The 18878-nt window shown below is 47.3% G+C and overlaps 2 protein-coding genes across 5 annotated transcripts in view; both read left to right on the top strand.

Moving 5' to 3' along the window:
* NAV1 (neuron navigator 1) overlaps positions 1-11686 on the top strand; it is a 244790-nt gene extending 233104 nt beyond the window's left edge. For 2 of the 3 annotated variants that reach the window (XM_035010343.1, XM_035010341.1), the window contains 11 exons: positions 58-226; positions 535-632; positions 804-899; positions 1143-1302; positions 1762-1997; positions 2811-2965; positions 3109-3180; positions 3653-3849; positions 4371-4489; positions 6329-6526; positions 8224-11686. In XM_035010343.1, coding sequence (XP_034866234.1) covers positions 58-226; positions 535-632; positions 804-899; positions 1143-1302; positions 1762-1997; positions 2811-2965; positions 3109-3180; positions 3653-3849; positions 4371-4489; positions 6329-6526; positions 8224-8319 — 1596 coding nt within the window. In that variant the 3' untranslated portion in view covers positions 8320-11686. The remainder of the gene's footprint in view (positions 1-57; positions 227-534; positions 633-803; positions 900-1142; positions 1303-1761; positions 1998-2810; positions 2966-3108; positions 3181-3652; positions 3850-4370; positions 4490-6328; positions 6527-8223) is intronic. The other variant, XM_035010342.1, reaches the window with a different exon arrangement.
* Positions 11687-16715: 5029 nt separating this feature from the next.
* IPO9 (importin 9) overlaps positions 16716-18878 on the top strand; it is a 63529-nt gene continuing 61366 nt past the window's right edge. For both annotated transcript variants that reach the window (XM_035010335.1, XM_035010336.1), the window contains exon 1: positions 16716-16913. In XM_035010335.1, the coding sequence (XP_034866226.1) occupies positions 16751-16913 (163 nt within the window). In that variant the 5' untranslated portion in view covers positions 16716-16750. The remainder of the gene's footprint in view (positions 16914-18878) is intronic.

The raw sequence follows: 18878 nt of genomic DNA, 5'->3' as shown, positions 1-18878 counted from the left end.
ACCGGGCCTTGAGATCCGTCCAACTCTGCGGCCCCGCCCCGTCTGTTCTCGCCGCAGTTGGAGGTGGACCTGCTGAAAGCCGAGAACGACCGGCTGAAGGTCGCCCCAGGCCCCTCATCGGGCTCCACTCCAGGGCAGGTCCCCGGATCTTCTGCGTTAGCCTCCCCTCGCCGCTCCCTGGGCCTTGCCCTCACCCATTCCTCCAGCCCAAGTCTCACTGACACAGGTACCTGTTTGGGAGAAGAACCTGTAAGGGTGGCAGGAAAAAGAGGGTTTGCGTCACTGCTACACCATTCCGCTTGCTCTGGGGGCACCGCTCTCGGGTCATGGAGCTTAACAGCGCCTAAACCAAGCGCACCCCAGTGTCATGAGACACGAAGACCTACTCTGGTCGTTCAACCCTAATTGCTCTTCCGTTTGGGAGTTTTGGTTTCCTCTTGGTAGTCAGTAGTCATTTGGAAGGGATGATGACTAGGAGGTTTAGGAAAGCCTGTGGGTGCCCCTAAAGCTAATAGTTGTTTTCACTGCTGACAGACCTGTCACCCATGGATGCCATCAGCACCTGTGGTCCAAAGGAGGAAGTGACCCTTCGGGTGGTGGTGCGGATGCCCCCCCAGCACATCATCAAAGGGGTAAGGAACTTCAGGGAGGCCTGGCGACACTCTTATCTTTATCCAAAAACATCTGGGCTCTGAATAACCCCCAAACCAGAGTACCCCACGGCTAAGGCCTTTTAGGACCACCCCCCTTTCTTGGAGGGACCGCACTGAGGCTCACACACTTCTTTCTCCTTGACCATGTAGGACTTGAAACAGCAGGAATTCTTCCTAGGATGTAGCAAGGTCAGTGGAAAAGTGGACTGGAAGATGCTGGATGAAGCTGTTTTCCAAGTGTTCAAGGTAAAGGGACACATGTACTCTCAAAGGTTGTTTATCCTCTCATGGGATATGGAGCCATCCAGGCGTTGGGATCTTGGGGACCTTTGATGCTTCATGGAGAAATGCTAACTAGGAAAAACATAGGTTCTTCCCTTTCTCCATTGACTTCCGTTCCCTCTGAAATTTGTGGCTCGTACGTCTGGGTTTGCATCATCTTGGTGTTCCTCTCTATCTTTTTATTTCCCTCCTTTTCTCCTCTGTTAGGACTACATTTCTAAGATGGACCCAGCCTCCACCCTGGGACTGAGCACCGAGTCCATCCATGGCTATAGCATCAGCCACGTGAAGCGGCTGTTGGATGCGGAGCCCCCAGAGATGCCTCCCTGCCGCCGAGGTGTCAACAACATATCAGTCTCCCTCAAAGGTCAGTCTTTGTCTTTTGGAGTGCAGCGATATGGGGTGAGGGAGGGAGAGGAACATCAATCTGTCACTCATACATTCAACAAGGATTTACTGAGAAGCTATAACGTGCAGCTCACTGTACTTAAGTAACTAAGGGGAAGGGAGGAAAGGGAACAGAAGGTAAAAAGATGAATAAGATCCAGTCCTAACTTTTGTTCCGAGGGCCATTTTCATTCCCAGGGAAATTTCTAGAAAGCCTGGGTTTCTCACTCCACCCACACACCTGTAACTCCAAGCATGTCCCTAAAAATAAGATCTGTGTTTTCAAAACTAGGGCTTAGGGGATTCCTGTAGAACCCGGGACAGGTGGCCCTGAGTTATTTCAGTGGGCTTCTGGGTGAAGAAAGGTATGCCCTTCAGGGGTCCTTGCCATCCTCGGGGCCCTGGTCATGGCTCATGCTCTCTGGGGCTGGGGGTTCAGGTCTGAAGGAGAAGTGCGTCGACAGCCTGGTGTTCGAGACACTGGTCCCCAAGCCGATGATGCAGCACTACATAAGCCTCCTGCTCAAGCACCGGCGCCTCGTCCTCTCGGGCCCCAGCGGCACGGGCAAGACCTACCTGACCAACCGGCTGGCTGAGTACTTGGTGGAGCGCTCCGGCCGCGAGGTCACCGAGGGCATCGTCAGCACCTTCAACATGCACCAGCAGTCTTGCAAGGTGGCTGCCTCCTGGCACCCCCACCAGCCTTTGCTCAGGCCTCAGCCCCCAAGGCCTTCCCCGGGCCCCTTCCTGCCCCTTCTGTTCCCTTTCCTCCCTTCCTCTTAGCATTCCCCTTTGCTAGTCCCTCCTCTGCCCCCAGTTTCTTTCCAGACTTTTCCCTTCCCTTCTTTCTCCACACTTCCCCTTGCCTCTGGTATACGCCTTTCCCTCTTGCTGATCATTGACTGAACGACATCCCTGGGCCTTGCCCTCACCCATTCCTCCAGCCCAAGTCTCACTGACACAGGTACCTGTTTGGGAGAAGAACCACTCACTTTCTACCGACCCTGAAAATCCTGTCCCTTTGTTTATTTCCTTCCCTCTACCTTTCTTTTCAGTATTACTCTGACCTTGGGCTTTCTGGGGAGAAGAACTCAGAATTACGTGTGACACATTCTGCTGTCCCCTGCCAAATCTGGATGTCTCTCAAGCACGCCCTGACACTCTGGGGTTGCCCCAACACGGGGAGGCTTATCTATTGGAGTGGTTCATGGTACCAACCTAGTGAAAAGCCCGTTAGGAAATAGGATATGATCCTCACCCTTCAGGGATTTAGGAGCCGCTACTTAAGATGGTTGCCTTAGAGCCTTTGGGACCACTGTTTATCAGTCCACAGTAGTTCTGGAGTCAAATGTTCAGATGCATCAAACAAGAACCAAAGGTTCCAGGGGAATCCAGAACTAGCATACCTTCTCCAAAACCCCTCCTCCCAAGGCTGATCCAAGTGCTCACTACTCCTGAGTGCTGAGCCACTTCCTTCTTTTATTTCAGGATCTGCAACTCTATCTCTCCAACCTGGCCAACCAGATAGACCGGGAAACAGGAATTGGGGATGTCCCACTGGTGATCCTGCTGGATGACCTGAGTGAAGCAGGCTCCATCAGTGAGCTGGTCAATGGGGCTCTCACCTGCAAGTACCACAAATGGTAAGCTGGCGTCAGGACCAAACTCCTGCAGTGGGAAGAAGGAGAGCCTTGGTCCAGTCCAACCTGTGAGCTTTCCATTGGGTGTACATAGCAGAAAGCAAGTGTTAAGTCTAAGTGAACCTTTTTCCTCCTTCTTCCCACAGTCCTTATATCATAGGTACCACCAATCAGCCTGTAAAAATGACACCTAATCATGGCTTGCACTTGAGCTTCAGGTAAGAACTGTGGCCCTGGATCAACCTTCCCACCCTACCTAAGGTTCTGTAAACTAGTTAAATCCCAGGATCTGGCCAGAGGGGTAATAGATAGCAGGAAGGAGAACTAGGCGGGGCCTCTGGGCTGGGAAGAAAGAGTAGGGATATTTGCCATGTCAGTTACAGGGTGGAAGAGAACCCTGGAGATGAGGAAAGAACTATAAAACTAAGAGAGCTGCAGCTAAGATGCTGTAATTTGGGTTCTCTGCCCACACACCCCCCTCATCCGGGTCACTGAGGTCAGATGGTTCTCTGAAGAGGGTCACTGGTTTGAGAATCAGCTCTGCCTGTTCAGTCAACTCGGCCATTACTTGAGAAGAAACCCAGTGGGTGTTAGTGGGAGGCAGGTGGGAGGAGGGACGGACTGGCAGGGGATGGATGCCGACCATGTCCACATGGCCACCCTGACCCCTCTCCCCATTCCTGGCTGCAGGATGCTGACCTTCTCCAACAACGTGGAGCCAGCCAATGGCTTCCTGGTTCGTTACCTGAGGAGGAAGTTGGTAGAGTCGGACAGTGACATCAATGCCAACAAGGAAGAGCTGCTTCGGGTGCTCGACTGGGTGCCCAAGCTGTGGTACCATCTCCACACCTTCCTTGAGAAGCACAGCACCTCAGACTTCCTCATCGGTACTGGGGTTCAGCTTCCCCCTTGGGGTCAGAAGGTGGCTCGCCTTTCCTACTTTGCCACCCAGAGCGATGTTCCCGTTTCTTTCTGGAGTCTTCAGCATGTAAAGGGGTAGCAAGCCTCATGGCTTCAGACCCAGGACCGCTTAATTACTCACCAAGCATTCCCCTCTGCAGTTAGAGCCATGATTTGGGTGAATCACTTCAGTCATCAGAAAGCTAGCCCCACTCCCTCACTTCTCCCACAACTAATGGGGAAAAGAAAGTGTTTAGAAGCGAATTGGGAAACTTCCCCTCATTCCCTCACCTCACTTCCACCTTGTGAAGAGGTATTGCTGATGAGGCTGCCAGCCAGGCAGCCACTCCCATCGGTCTTGACAACAATCTCAGGACAGCCCGACTCTAAATGTCCTTTACTTCTTTGGTTATCAGACCCCTCTGCCTGGTATTAAGGAGTAGAAGAGACAGATGACTGGGGAGAGCTGGGTGCTCAGTCATCTTACTGGCCTCATCCTTTTCCATAGGCCCTTGCTTCTTTCTGTCCTGTCCCATTGGCATTGAGGACTTCCGGACCTGGTTCATTGACCTGTGGAATAATTCCATCATTCCCTACCTACAGGAAGGAGCGAAGGATGGGATCAAGGTGAGCCCTACCCTCTGACTCTACTCAGTCCCCAAGGTCAGGCTGTCCCACCTAATAAAGCAGAAACATCCTTCAGTGTTAGACATGAGGCTACGAAGACTTGTCAAGTTCTTTTGCTAAGAGGTAGAGTAAGGCCCAGTGTCCAGCCACCATTCAGCAAATGGCTATAGGACCACAGTCTCTGGGGCCTGTCTCCAGGCCTGGGCCTTCTGGCTCTGTGCCAAATTCAGACCTTTCTAAGGTCAGAGCTAATAGAGAAATCATCAAGCTCAGAATTAAGTAAAACCCTGTTACAGCCTTAGCTTATTACTAACTACTAATAAAAATGGTCAAGTTACATAACCTTTTTTAACATCCCTATATATATAAGAAAGGAGATAATAAAGTCTGCTCTGCCTTAATCACTGGGTTGTTTTGAAGACATGAAATATGTGAAAAGATTTTTAGAAACTAGAGTAAGAACTTTATGCAAAAGGAAGGTATCATTTTAGTAAAGCCTCCCCAGTTTTTTTCCACCTGTGAATTAGGGCATAATGATCACTAGCGTCCATTCCAGCACTAGTGAACTACAATATGGTGTCTGGATCCTACCGGCCATGTATTTTCCATAAAAGTAATTTGTTATTGCAGTAGATAGCCCCTGATGATGTGGTAAGTGTCTATAGAGATGCTGTCTATCAGGCGGTGCCAGAGATCATTATCTCATTTATTTTTGCATTATTATTTTTATTTATTTATTTATTTGAGAGAGAGAGAGAGAGAGAGAGAGAGAGAGCACAAGTAGGGGGAGGGGCAGAGGGGCAAGCAGCCTCCCTGTTGAGCAGGGAGCCTGACCCAGGGCCCGATCCTATCCCAGTACTGTGGGATCATGACCTGAGCTGAAGTCAGACGCCTAACCAACTGAGCCACCCATGTGCCCCAAATTTTGCATTATTATTTATAGTTTTCCAATTTCAAAGTGTTTTTACACAGATAACATCTGTTTTCAACAAAGTCAAAATTCTTTTAAAAGATAGGATTACTGGGGTGCCTTTTTGGCTCAGTCGGTAGAGCGTTCAGCTCTTGATCTTGGGGTCATGAGTTCAAGCCCCACGTTGGGCGTGGAGCCTACTTAAAAGGAAAAAGAAAAAAAGGCTTTAAAAAAAGGATATTGCCCCGCATCGGGTTCCCTGCTCAGCGGGAAGCCTGCTTCTCCCTCTCCCACTCCCCCTGCTTGTGTTCCCTCCCTCGCTGTGTCTCTATCAAATAAATAAAATCTTTATAAAAAAAAAAGATTAAAAAAATGAAAAAATGAAAATTTTTAAAAATTTAAAAAAGGATATGATTACTAAGGAAGAACTTCCTACTAAAATTATGGGGTCGTAAGATGGGTACATACTAAGTGTTTTTTATTGGGTTTTTTGTTTTGTTTTTTGGGGTTTTTTGTTTTTGTCTTTAGAGAGTGGGGAGTGGTGTGGAAGGGCAAAGGGAGAGAGAGAATCTTAAGCAGGCTCTACACCCAGTGCAGAGCCAATGCAAGGCTGGATCTCACAACCCTGAGATCATGACCTGAGCCAAAATCAAGAATCTGATGCTTAACCAACTGAGCCACCCAGGCACCCCATGCACATGTTAAGTTTTTAACACAGTCTGCCAAATCATCCTCCAGAATCATTTTACCTAGTCACACCAATTTATTTCCTTTGTGGGGAAACTCAAAGGAGTTGAGTTTCAACTCATGGGGATCAGAGTCTCAAGGCTTCCCATTGGAGGAAATGCGTATGGCCATCAGGAGACTGCATGTGCAAGCCTCCATCTGTGGATCCCTCTGCCAGTAACTGCATTTCCCCTTCTATCCAGGTCCATGGACAGAAAGCCGCTTGGGAGGACCCAGTGGAGTGGGTCCGGGACACTCTTCCCTGGCCATCAGCCCAACAAGACCAGTCGAAGCTATACCACCTGCCCCCTCCCACCGTGGGCCCTCATAGCATTGCCTCACCTCCCGAGGATAGGACAGTCAAAGATAGCACCCCAAGTTCTTTGGACTCAGACCCCCTGGTGAGTAGAAGCCATTCGAAGGTAAAAATAAGAGTATTATGGAACTGAACTTTTTTTTTTAAGATTTTATTTATTTATTTGAGAGAGAGAGCACGTGCACATGCGCGCGTGAGCTGGGGGAGGAGCAGAGGGAGAGGGACAAGTAGACTCCGCACCATGCATGGAGCCCACTGCAGGGCTTGATCCCACGATCCCGAGATCGTGACCTGAACCGAAATCAAGAGTCAGATGCTGAACCGACTGAGCCACCCAGGCGCCCCTGGAATTGAACTTTTCATGCATACCCTGATGGAGGCTAAAGAGTATCAGCAAGGCTAGGACTAGAATGAGGCCAGTGAGGAGCTCAACAGTCAGAATCCTGGTTATAAAGATCATATGCCTACAACCTATCTTAAGCTAGCAAGATGTATTCTAGTAAAGACCTGAGTCTCAGGCAGATCCCAGGTAGGACTATTAACCAAAAAAGAGAGCAGTGGGACACACATACACTCTGTCTCTACCTCTCCCTCTACTCTGGTATTATCCTGAGGATTGCCGCGGTTCAGTGGATTTCATGAACCACTATGAAAAGTAGTCTGAGACAAGTGACCAACTAGGGGCAAATATTTGCAAGGCTTGTAACCGAAAGAGGATTGGTACCTAGAATATATAAAACTTCCCATAAAATTTCCAATTAGAAGAATGGACAAAGGATACAAACAGGCATTTGACTAGAGGAAGTGCAAATAGCCAATGAAAATACAAAAAGAACCTTAACTTCTCTAATAATTGTGGAAATGCAACATCAAAACAAGAAGAAAACCGTTTCACATTGGCAGAAATAGTGTGTATGCAAGCTTCATCCTCTGCTGGTGGGAGTGTTGATTAGCAAAGCCATTTTGGAAGATAACTAAGCAGTTTGTATTAAAATTTAACGTGCACCACTCCTGTGACCTTGCAGTTTTACGTTGCAAGTAAGAAATTCTTCCACTTTAGTCATAATACATTTTAATTTAAATTTTGACTTTGCTAAAAACAGGTGTTACCTGTGTAAATAAAAAACCAAAAAACAAAAAACAAGCCATTAAATTGGAAGACTGTTAATAATCATGTAAATAGAAGATTCAACAGAGAACCAGCCAGGTATACTTAGCTGAAACGGAGGGTCACAGTCTTGAAGAGGCATGGGAGCTGGAGAGAGGTAAAGAGGGAAGGAGGAAGGAGCTGGATACACTGAAGCATTTAGACCTGACACGAAGCACTAGGCTGTGTGTTGCGGCAGAGGGTGGGTGTGCAGGACAGACTCGTGATGACACTGTGTTCGGCTATGATCTCTTTGGAAGAAGTTGACACACACAGACGTTCTTACGGCCACTTCGCACATCCCTCCCAGTATTAGTCGGTACGTCCAGGCCTTCTGTCCTCTCCTGAGTGTGACCACCTTGGAGGCAGAGGCTCTCATGTTTCGACATCCCTCCCACATCACAGCACAGCACCTCGTAGAGCCGAGATACTCCCGAGCATCACACACACATGCTTACAGACAGGGTTGAAGTAACCACTGCTGCTTTTTCAGGAGCCACCTGTATACTCTCTGGGCCCTTCATCACTTCCAAACCAAGGATCAGACCCCTGATCTAGATGGCTTTATGTTTCCCTTCTGTGGGCAGGACCCTGAGTCCCGACTCTCATGAATCCATCCTTTTGCCCCTCTTTAGATGGCCATGCTGCTGAAACTTCAGGAAGCTGCCAATTACATTGAGTCTCCAGATCGAGAAACCATCCTGGACCCCAACCTCCAGGCCACGCTTTGAGGGTCCAGCAGTCACTGTCACCCCGGACAGCAGAATGCTGGCATCAGCGACGTTCTCTCCTCCTCTCCCCTCTCTTCTTCCAGAGGACTGGCTCTCTGGCCCAAGAGAACAGGAGGGGGAGGAGGAGGTGAAGGAAGAGGGCAGGTTCTTGGTGCTGCACCTTGAGAACTTCCTAGTAAGGACAGGTGGGGTGGAGTTTGGAAACTTGTGTCCCCTAGATATATTTACTGGCCTCCTCTCATGACTGGGGAAAAGATGATTCTGGGTCTTTTCCCTTGATTTCGTGTCTCAATTATAAACTCCTAGGCTTTCTGGGGAGGGGTTCAGAAGACATCAGAAAAACCGGCAGCAGTTCCTAACTGATTCTCACGAACAGCTCTGGGAGAGACAGCCCTGTGTGGGGAAATCTGAGGGAGGTGGAAGCTCCCCAGAATTTCTCGCAGACCCTTCCGAGTTCCGTCACCACTGCCAATAACTCTTCCCCCAGAGATCTGGCTGGAGCCCAGACAAAGAAGCATGTGGTTTAAAAAAATGTTTAAATCAATCTGTAAAAGATATTTTAAAAAAACACAAAAAAAGAAAGGAAAAGATGACGCTGGAGAGAGAGGAAGAAGTTGCCAAAGTAGAGAACGTGCTGCCCATCCCTGGATGACTTAGGGGATGAAGACAAGATGGCTGCCTATCTCGGAAGTCACCAGACCACAACAATAGCATTCCAGCCTTCAAAGAAAGACTGTTAGCTCTGTCTTATACCCTCTAATTTAACATGCATGAGAGTCAATAAACCCTACTTTTTTTATTTTTTATTTTCGCTTTTTGTTTTCTTTTTTTTCCCCTCTCGTGTGCCTATTTATTTTCCTTTTCTTTCTTTTTTTTTTTTCCATTTCCTCTCATGTCCACAAAATGCTTGGGTTGCTTTTCCTGGGGCTAGTTTGGCTTTTCCAAGTGGGTTTTCTTCGGAGAATCTGATGCCATCTAATTGACACTAGCTAGATGCCTGCCATGCCACTATTTTTGGCATCCTTGGGACTTACAGGAGACCCGAAGCATTGGCTCAGACAAAAGTAGTAAAAGAACCTTGACTTCCCTTTTGAGAAAGCACACGTTCTGCCTGGGAGCTCAGCTGCCAGCCTCCAGTCTGAGAGTGTATCACCCCATGTTGATAGAAGATCTACTCTGAGCTCCACACTGGACTGGAGGAAAACCAGGAAACTGGGAATATTCCTTTGTCTTGTGGCCTGTTGGGCCCCCCATTGCACTATTCTGATGGCAGCCACTCTGCTCAACTGAATCAAAAATCCGTAGCTGGCCTTTACTATGTGTTCTTGACAAGTAAATATTCACTTACAGGAGACTGGACATCCATATGAAATACTCCCAGTCAGAATATAAAGTTCAAGGAGTTTGACTTGGTGGCAAAGATCTGCCTTCTAAAGGGATCCACCTTCAGTAGAAGTTGCCCCGAAGGCCTGGCAGTCTATATGCTTTCACTCAGCAAGGACTTACTGAGTACTTACTGTCTGCCAGTCACCAGGTTTAAAAAAACAAAAAAGGCAAGACTTGAGCTGTTGTGTTCACAATCTAGTAGGAAATCTTAACCTCCATTAAGTGCACATCCTCTGCTTATCTAGACCCTCAGGATCATCTAAGAAATGTAGCCAAAACCCAAGGTGCCAGCTAAAAAGAAGCCTTTGATTAGATGTCTAATACACGGGGGGCAGAAGATCTGGGATCCATTAAGATGGGCCCTGAAGGACTATGGAGCCTTGCTTATCTCAAGTGGACAAGTCCTCTACCTGCCATTTCTGGAAGCCCCTGTGGGATGAGATCCAGGCTGAACTGCCTGGCGAGGATGAAGTTTCAGGGCTCTACAGATCAAAGACCTGTGATGAGCCTGGGCCCAAGTGTGCATTCTTCAGATTCCTATGTAGCACAAGACCTTATCCGAATCTACAGGCATACTCACCTGGACTGTTCTGTCCCACCCAACCAAGGAGTACATGCATCTGACTCTTCATATCAGAATCTTTCCATTTAGGTCCAACAGATGGTTCAGGTTGCTCCCCAAGAAAGCTTCCGCATTCATCTGGTAGCTCCCAGGGATGACAGGGTCCTCTATGCTGGAGACTGTTAGTGCTTTTGCTGCTAAGTCCATGAGCTGTGAATATCCCCAACAACTCAGCTGTAAAATATGCAATTCTGTGGTGGGAAGAGGCTGTTTGTTCAAGGATGGTGCTGATATCATTGCCTTAAGGTCTCTGCTGTGCAGAATGAGGAGGCCCCAGAGCTGGATGTTCCAACTTGGAAGGAAGGGAGGACCGGATGGGCCTTCTTTGGACCAAGGCCTCTTCTGAACCCTGTCCTTAGCTCCAGTCCCATGGCAAGGCTCAGACTTTTAATGCCATCTTGATCAGGTGGTTGAGCCCTTAACTCTCTACTTTCTGGTGCTGCCCAGCCAGTGCCTTCTATCATGGATGTTACTGGCTACTTGAGAAAAAGGAAAGGGGAGAACCCCTTCCTCCATTCCAACTGCCTCAGACCTCCAAAGGGATTCTTGGCTCCCTGGTAACCATGGATACCACCATGAATTTTACTTGGATCCTCAGCAGGTTGATTCTGGAGGCCTCTCATGTTACTAATTTTACTCTCTATTTCTGGGACCCACCACCCTCTACTCTGAGTTGACTGCTGCATTTAGCCCAGGTCTCTAGCTGCTTTCCTCCAAAAAGTGTGTTCCCATCTAATGAGGTGCCACTGCAGCCTCAGCTTTCCCTCTGGAGCCTGGGACCCTGTTTACAGTTGCACACTTGGGCCCCTCATTGTGGGGATTTGTTGTCTCACCAAGGAATCATGCTTATGTGGCAACTGCAGAAAGTTGAGCCTCCTCATGGTGCTATAACCCCTTGGGGTGCTCATCCAGACTTCTCTGAAGCAGAAAACCTGAGTTTCCCCCCTTACTGCCCTAGAACTAATGACAAGAGCGAATCCACAGCATTCTCTCCTACCTACGCACCTGCTTCTTAGTTGAGACTCTGGGATCCCTCCGAAAATGAAAACTGGGACCCACGGCTAATTTCTCAGCCCCTGGGCACCTTCAGAAGAACCCAGCCTATGTAGGACTGGGATGTGTGCTCTCCCCTTCCTCTCCAGACCCTCAACTCCATTCCTCACCAAAGTGGGCTAGCAGATGACATGGTTCAATACCCAACATCAACTTCTGGGGAGAGCCGTGACTCCAGGAGAGGTTCCTCCGCAGACTCCCTCTCATTTCTGGATGAAGACGACCACAACACATTTTGTCCAGTGTATGTGTTTCTCAATCCCTGCCTAGGCATTAAAAATAAAATACTAGGTAATTGGAGGCTAATACAGGACCTGATGTCTGTGTGTGTCTCTCTTCCCACCCACCCACCCCCACCCCCGCCTTCAAGAGCACTTTGCGGTTGCTGTTTCCTAACTTCTGAGGCTTCAGAATATTTTTTAAAAATCTATGCTTTGTGGCAGCTCTACGGTGCTTATCTCTGTCTTTGTGTGAATCCTTATACCAACGTCTTTTTCATGTAGTCTGACCATTGGGAAGCTAGAGGCTGACAGGGAAGAAAGATTTGCTGTCCATGGACAGACCCTACAATGAAGTCCTTACTGATTGGCATGCTACATTTTGGTCTTGAATTACCAGCCTTCTAACTAATCTATTCATACTCCTTAAGGATTTCAGAAGAAATAGTGATTTTTTTTTTCATTTCATTTCATTTCTGGCTTTTTGGTTTTCCTGTTTGCAAGACTCCCAATGGACCTAATCTCACCACGCCTCCACTCCTAGCTCCCTGACATGAGGGTCACACGATTCAGAGGGACACTCCCTTCCAGTCTTGGAGGTCACTAGTTCTGTGGTATTCCAAAAGAGTAGGAAGACAATAGCCTGCTCTTTCTCACAAACACCTCACATCATCACCTGAGAGGACACCCATATCCAGAAACCCTGCTTATAGGTAAATTTGCCAGACCGAGTGGGACTTGGTCCTACAAGCCAGCATCAGGAGACCTACAGGAGACTCTAAGAATTCTTTATTTCAGGATGTTTAGGAAAGGAAGCTGTTCTTGTCCTAATTACAGGTTTAACACAGGGTTCAAGTGTTAAAGTAATCCAGATCACCAAATGTAACTCCTCATCATACTTATTTTTCTTATTCTCGGGCCTTAGCTAAGGTGACGCTAATAAGCAGACTATAAGTCAACCCCACTGACAGGCTGAAATGTGTTTTTCCAGCCAGAGGTTTTGCTAATGGATACACTAATTTAATGCTGGTACACTCTTTTGATGACTAGGAACTACTAGCAAGTTCTGGCTACTAGTGGTTCATGGCTCCACTAAAGAGGCCATAAATAATAAAATGGCCTTAGGGACACTGTGTTCCCAAAAGGCCAATGCCTGAAGATAATTGCCCTTTATACTTGAATCAGCTTTATATATTCATGAGTCCTCAACCAACCTGATCAGGGATCTATGGGGCCACCAAGTGGGCTCTCCCCACTGCCGAGGATCCATGTGTGCAGATGCGAGCTCAGCCTAGCCCTGGAAGCAAGCACTGCCAGCCAGAGACTGGGAAACAGAAGTAAACTGGAAGATGAGGACCCCAATAGAAATTTGGAGGATGCATAGAGACCATTAGAGTTGAAAATTAAACCTATGTATACTGGCTCCTCCCAGTTTGATGTTTTGGCTATTTTTCTGAATGATTATGCCATGGAGAATTTTCTGTTGACAAGAGTGGTCATGGAAGTAAGTGGACCCTTGGTCCCTTGATTCAACTCTCATTTCTTAGAATACTGGTTTTCATCCTATGTTTCCAGACCAGCAGCTGCGGCAACATCTGGGAACTTGTTAAAAATGAAATTATCAGGCCCCATCTCAGACCTACTGAATCAGAAACTAAGGAGAGGGCCCAGCCATTTGTGTTTTAACAAACCCTCTTGGTAATTCTGATGCACGCTACAGTGTGAAAGTCACTTTTTTAAAGGGAAAGGCAAGCAGCAGAGTCCCCACACCGAGGGGCTTTAGGACCAAAAAATAAGGTCCTAGGTTGTAATTCAGGCTTTTACATTAATTTGAAAGTTACCTTTCCCATGCTTCCTTATGTTTCTGTTTTTCCTTTTATTTAACACAGAAAAGGTTCATGTGCCTTTGGGCAGACGGGAGCGGGAAAGCAGGAATCTCTTTACACAATCTTCAGAGAAAAATCTCCTGGCTCTGAAATTTTTACCTGGGAAACGAATGGGCTGTAGCTGAAGCAAGCAGTTGGAGGTCTCTTCCAGACTGCTCTTCTGCTAGATTGTGTCTACTCCAAGGCTTTTTCTGATTATATAATAGGATGAGAAAAGTCAGAACATCTCATTTGTATTTCCATGGCAACTTGTGCTCTTAGCAACATCCCCTCTCCTTTAGTTGAGTTCTAAATGGCACTGCTGGGTCTGAGAAACCTGGCCAGAACCTCCTTCCCCGGGGCAGCTGGAGGGCTCCAGTACCCCGAGGAAGACCCCGTCTCCATGCTCTGCTCCGCTCACAGGAGGGGCTGAAGCACAATGAAGATGCACGACAGGGACAACTAAATCCCTGGGCTCATCCTTTCCTTTCCCCACACCAGGCCTAGGGTACAGAATGACTCAGCCACAGTGATAGAATAAAATCCTTTAAAAAAAAAAACCTGAGAGGAGCTTCTTATCTTTCCAGATTCTAGTTGGTGGGGCCATGGGGTAGATGAGGCTATTGACAACTGGTTTTGTTTCAAGTTTGTCAGTTTTCCCTGTGAGGGAGCTTATGGGTAGAGGACAAAGTAATGTGCTACTACTAGGCCTCTTGAAATCTAGGACCAAGCATCTGGGGAGGAACTAAGGCTGGAAGAAGACAAGTGTAAAACAGATTTCACTAAAATCACCCCTTCGGTCCCCCCGAAGGCCTATAACGGGCCTTTGGTCATCTCCTGTGCGATCTTCCTGCTTCCTTCCCATTCCTTGGAGACTGAAGATGTTAGATAATAAGCCAAGAGCTCCCATATCCCAGCCAGTGTCTGGGCTCCTGCTGTGCAGGAGCCTCCCACTTAATGACTTTTGTTACTGTTGTTGTTTTTTGTGTTTTGTTTTGTTTTTGTAACAGAACAATCTTTTTTTTTTTTTAATGAATTCCAACCCCTACCAGATTTCTTTCCTTCCCTCCCCCTCCCACCCCCATCCTGTTTTAGGCAGCACTGTTTATGTGATGGAGTCTGTGTTTCTCAAGTGCATGGCAATCCTCAGGTGGAAAGTGGGGAGGAATTTTTGCACCAGGTTTTTGTGTGTTTTTTTTTAATTTATTGGACATAAAGCCCCAAACCAGGATATGTATGTACCTGTGTGTTTGTTTTTTCTCATTTGACCCTCCCCTCTTTCAATCTACCCCCTTTTATATCTAATGTAGAGAAAGCAAATTTGAACCTGGAAAGCAAACCGTTGTATATAGTTGCGGTAACAATCATGAAGAGAGCTGAGCTGTCCCCTCAGTAATTTGTTTTAAGTAACAAATTGGTTGAAAATTAAATCCATGCCAGGCCAGCTGAAGAGGCCTTCCTTCATCACTGCCAGAGGCCCCTCTCATCTGGGCCCTCTGTTCCATCAGGCATGTCTCCTCCCAGCAAGATTCATCTGTTTGATGCCATTTGCGTTTCAATAAAGTTATCTCCTGTATTGTCCACTGGTTCTCTCTAGTTCCCTCTCTGTCTGGTTTCTGTCTCCATTTATCTTGTGGCCCATTCCTTGATCTGCAAGGTGAGACTGCTTGCGGTCATTTGCCTAACCAAGAGGTAAACCTCATCTCCCTGGAAATGTCTGATCCTCAGATCCTAAGCAGGAGCTCTGGAACCCTTTGGTTGGGGAAAGGAGGGGTCGGGGAGTTCCCTACTTGCACGCTGTGGACATAGCATCTTTCACCAGCCCAAAATTCAGGGTTCTTGAGTCCTCCATCCACTGCCACAATGTTTGAAAATCTACCACCCTCTGGACTTTCCTGTTCTCTTCCAGGGGTAAAAGTGAATTAACCCAGGAAAAAAGAAGCTGCTCTAATGGAACAAGGAAAGAAGGAAAAGAAGTCCTACTATTCCCTACTATGGAATTTCAAGGTCCAAGAAGCAATCTGTCCCCTATGAAATTGTGGTAACACAACCCACCTGTCCTTTCACATGAGAAATGACAAATGTCCTCAAGTCAAGGAGCTGTCCTCAAGTCAAGGAGTCAATCTTTAGGAAGAATACTCAAATGAAGTGACACCCCCAGATCACTATCAATTTAGCAGCCATGGTCTTAGAACTAGGCTAGGAATTGCCATCTGGTTTCCTCTGCCACTTGGGAATGAGAGTCAGAGTTCCTAGAAACCATTTTAAGGCACTCAACCTGAACAGCTTGCTAAAAATTACCTGTTCCTCTTGCTCTAGAGCCTCCCGTTCCGAAAACATGCCATTCTACCCCTCTGCCACTACGTGCTTGCCAACCTGACGTGCATTTTTTAAAATTTGAAATGTATTATTTACATTCTGCCCTGCATTTTTAACCCCTCTGGATAATCCTCTCCACTTGCTCCAGTATTTAGCATTATCTCTATTCCTTCAACCATTTCCTACAACCAGCCCGAGGATATCCATATTAAACTTCACTCCTTAAATGTCCAGCCACAATTTCTCTGGGGAAAAAAAATTTATACGTTCTCAGCGAATAGGATTCATTCTCAAATAGTCATTCAAGTACTTACTCTGGAGGAAATACCCTTCCCCACGCAGGTGCCCTCTCCTGGTCAGACACTCCACAATTTTGAAGTCGGGCTCAACTAGGCTGGAAAGCCAAGGGACTGGGTCTTTTTCAGGTGACCACTCTCCACTGCCCAGTCCACTTAAGTTTCTTTTTCCCTACCTTTGAATTCTTGAGGCTGAGATGAAGAGACTCACGTGAGCCAACGGTTTTTTTCAGTGTTTGGGGTGGGGGGGAAAGACTGGCTTAAAATAGCTATTTCTGACCCAGACCTCTCTCCTCAAAGCCCTCTACACCCAGTCCCATTTCACTTCCTCTCTTCTAACAAAGTATCTTATACCTGAAAGATCCATGAATTTAAAGTCCTATATCATGGCGTTTGTTCCAAGTGAGTTTGCTAACTTGCTGTTCCACTTTAGAAAATCCCCCTAACCTCAGTTTTCATATAAATGTGAAGTGGTTCTTGCGCGAAAAGGTGCGGTTTTCGTCCATTACGACAGGAGGCGCTGTCTCTGGAGGCTTAGGCCCATTCCCCACCCCCTTCTCGCTCCCGCCCTGCTCTGGTGCGCAGGCGCGGCTTCGCGGATTGGCCGCGCGCGGGAGCCGTCATTTAGTGGCGGGTCCCGGCCGCGGGGCTGGCGGGCTGAAGGGAAGAAAGATGGCGGCAGCGGCAGCGGGTGGTGCGGCCTCCGGGCTGCCGGGTCCAGTGGCACAAGGATTGAAGGAGGCTTTGGTGGATACCCTCACCGGAATCCTGTCCCCAGTGCAGGAGGTGCGAGCGGCTGCCGAGGAACAGATTAAGGTGCTCGAGGTGACAGAGGGTGAGTGAGGCGGGACCGTCACGAGGATGGGTCGGACCTGGGCCGGCCGTACTATCCGCTGGCCGCAGCTCCGGACCGGCCGGGGGCAAGGGAAGTCAGCCAGTGGAGATCTGGGCACCGAGGCCCAGCAGGCGGGAGTGCGGTAGGAAGCGAGAGGACGATGTCCCCCGGTGGCTGTGAAAGTCCGGGAGAGGGGAGGCGCGCCTGGGGGAGAGGGTCGGGGGAGGTGGAGCCTCGAAGGGGAGGGGGAGGGTGGAGACTAGAAAAGCTAGATGGAGTCTGGGATCTGCGGAGGACCGAGATGGAGCTAGACCTGCTGCTGTTGGAGGAAGTCGCGCGGTCTGGGAAACATTTTTGAGTTCAGACCAGGGTCTTTTGCTGTCCTCTTTGCCAGCTCGGTTGTACTGAGATAAGAGTAAGGGGAGTTATTAGAAGTGGTGAGAGGGCAGAGCCTTGAGAACGCGGCTATCAAAGCTTAGTACATATCAAACAAGTTTCTGCCTCTGAGTTATAAGCCTAGCTGGTCGTTTTACCTCTTAATGTTTTTCCAGAAATCAAATTCAGTGCATGTGCAGATGATTCACCTTCCTGATCATACTCCCCGTTAATTTTTGAAAATAATTTGCACTTGTTAAATACCGCTGTGTGCATTTCTGTTTGAAGGAACTGATCCTTTGTCTTTGACTCTTTGTCCCCGTACTCCTATTATATGCTTTAAAGTGATGGAGAAAAAACAAACTATTGGTTTGAGATTGTCAATTTTCTGCTGAGTGGGCCTTTCACCAGGCCCAGTGTAGCCACTTTACAAAGAACAATTTGATCCTAAAACAGGAGGAGGGAAAATCCTCTTGGTCTTTATGTAAGAAATATATTTGGTTTGTCAGGGCTTCACTGGAAGAACTGCAAATCTTTAGAATTTCCCCCAGCTCAGCCACCTCTTAGAGGCCTCTTCTGAGATTGGGGAAATTGTCCATGGACTAACCAGTCACACTCAAAACCTTGAGTTTGCTGTCCTACTGGGCTTAGGGTTTTTACTGAAAAAGAACTTCAGACAAATCTTCCTTTAATTTTATATTCTCTCACAATATGAGATCGCTGGTGAAAATGAATTTCCTTCTGTTGAAAATACATTGAGATTTGGGATATAATAGGTTAAGGACCATTTTGAAGGCCTAATTGTAATTGTCATTGTTCTGTAAAATGTCAGACTCTACAGTAGGAGCAACCACTGGTTAGGAGAAAGCTTTTTGAGAGCCATGCATAGATTGATTGCAGTTATTGCAGTCGCTTAGATAAAAATTTTTAATTCACAGTCTCTGCCTCCCTTGAATATTAAGGAGGAAGAGTGACAAAGCAAAGGAACCTCATCACATTCAAGTTACTACTTGAATAAAGTTGAGGGTCTGATGCCTTCCGTGAATGATATCCAATGTTCCTGGTGCCCAGATGTAAGTCTGGCACCTTCCTACAAGAGGTGAACCTTGGTGCATGTTTTAACTGTCCAATAACAGCTCCACTTGGGCTCTGATCCCTTCTCTAGCCAGTACCATGGTCTCATCCAGGCATAGCCGATTATTGTATAAACTTCTTGAGATCTTTTTGAAATTCTAGTCTCTCATTTTCTTCATCTTTTGGGGCCTTGAAATCTAAAATTAAACAGAAGTGCAGCGTTTTGCATTTGATTTAGGCCACTGACGGGAATAGACTGAAACACACACACCTTAGCTTACTGGTAATGTGCTATCAGGCATGCTGAGCTACATAAAAAGGCTATATAATACAGTGACCTGATATTGATGGTCTAGTACTAAGGCATATGACTCACAGGTTTAGGATGTAATGTACAGGGTTGGACCAGGTCTCTGGAGTTGATTGCAGTGCTTTGGACCCTTTGGAGGCTATTTGCGTTGTTTAAATAATCCAATTCCTTATGTTTATTTAAACATGATAAAAATTCACCCCTTT

Source organism: Mirounga leonina, unplaced genomic scaffold (assembly GCF_011800145.1).
Source record: "Mirounga leonina isolate KUSES-001 unplaced genomic scaffold, KU_Mleo_1.0 Mir_154, whole genome shotgun sequence".
NCBI classification, from domain to species: domain Eukaryota; kingdom Metazoa; phylum Chordata; class Mammalia; order Carnivora; family Phocidae; genus Mirounga; species Mirounga leonina.
This window is presented reverse-complemented; position numbering and strand designations above follow the sequence as displayed.